At 44.8% G+C, this 464-nt stretch overlaps 1 protein-coding gene across 1 annotated transcript in view; it reads right to left on the reverse strand.

Moving 5' to 3' along the window:
- Positions 1 to 56: 56 nt before the first annotated feature.
- Positions 57 to 464, reverse strand: part of LOC119585554 — an 8144-nt gene continuing 7736 nt past the window's right edge. The window contains exon 3 of the mRNA XM_037934173.1: positions 57 to 163. Within this exon, the coding sequence (XP_037790101.1) occupies positions 57 to 163 (107 nt within the window). The remainder of the gene's footprint in view (positions 164 to 464) is intronic.

The raw sequence follows: 464 nt of genomic DNA on the forward strand, positions 1-464 counted from the left end.
GCCTAAATTTTAAGATCTTTAGGCAAAGAGAAGAACTAAAAACAGTTTCATCTTTTTTATAGTTCATCACATTTCCGGGAGCTGCCATGACCTCCAAGGAAATTCGATCCCCATGCGCCCCTGTTCTTTTCTTGCTCCACTGTACTCTTTCCAGATAGTGCCCCTGCAAACAAACCATAACAAAAAGGGATCAAATGCGAGATCTAACTCCTAACTCGTTTTACAAAAACTGTTATTGCTTCGCTTACCCCCCCCCCCCCTCTCACCCAAGCAACGGCCACACATGGATCCTCACGGCATTTTTTCCCAAAAACCAATTTTTTCTTTCTTGGAACACTTCATAAAAGTCGTCGATTTTTAGTTTCTAAAAAACCCTGGGGTTTCATGGGAAACCTTAAGGCGAGGGCGTGCCCTCTGCAATTACGAGTCTTTCCGAGGGACTATTTGGGCTCCCGGGAGGTACC

This window comes from Penaeus monodon, chromosome 20 (assembly GCF_015228065.2).
Source record: "Penaeus monodon isolate SGIC_2016 chromosome 20, NSTDA_Pmon_1, whole genome shotgun sequence".
Classification (NCBI taxonomy): domain Eukaryota; kingdom Metazoa; phylum Arthropoda; class Malacostraca; order Decapoda; family Penaeidae; genus Penaeus; species Penaeus monodon.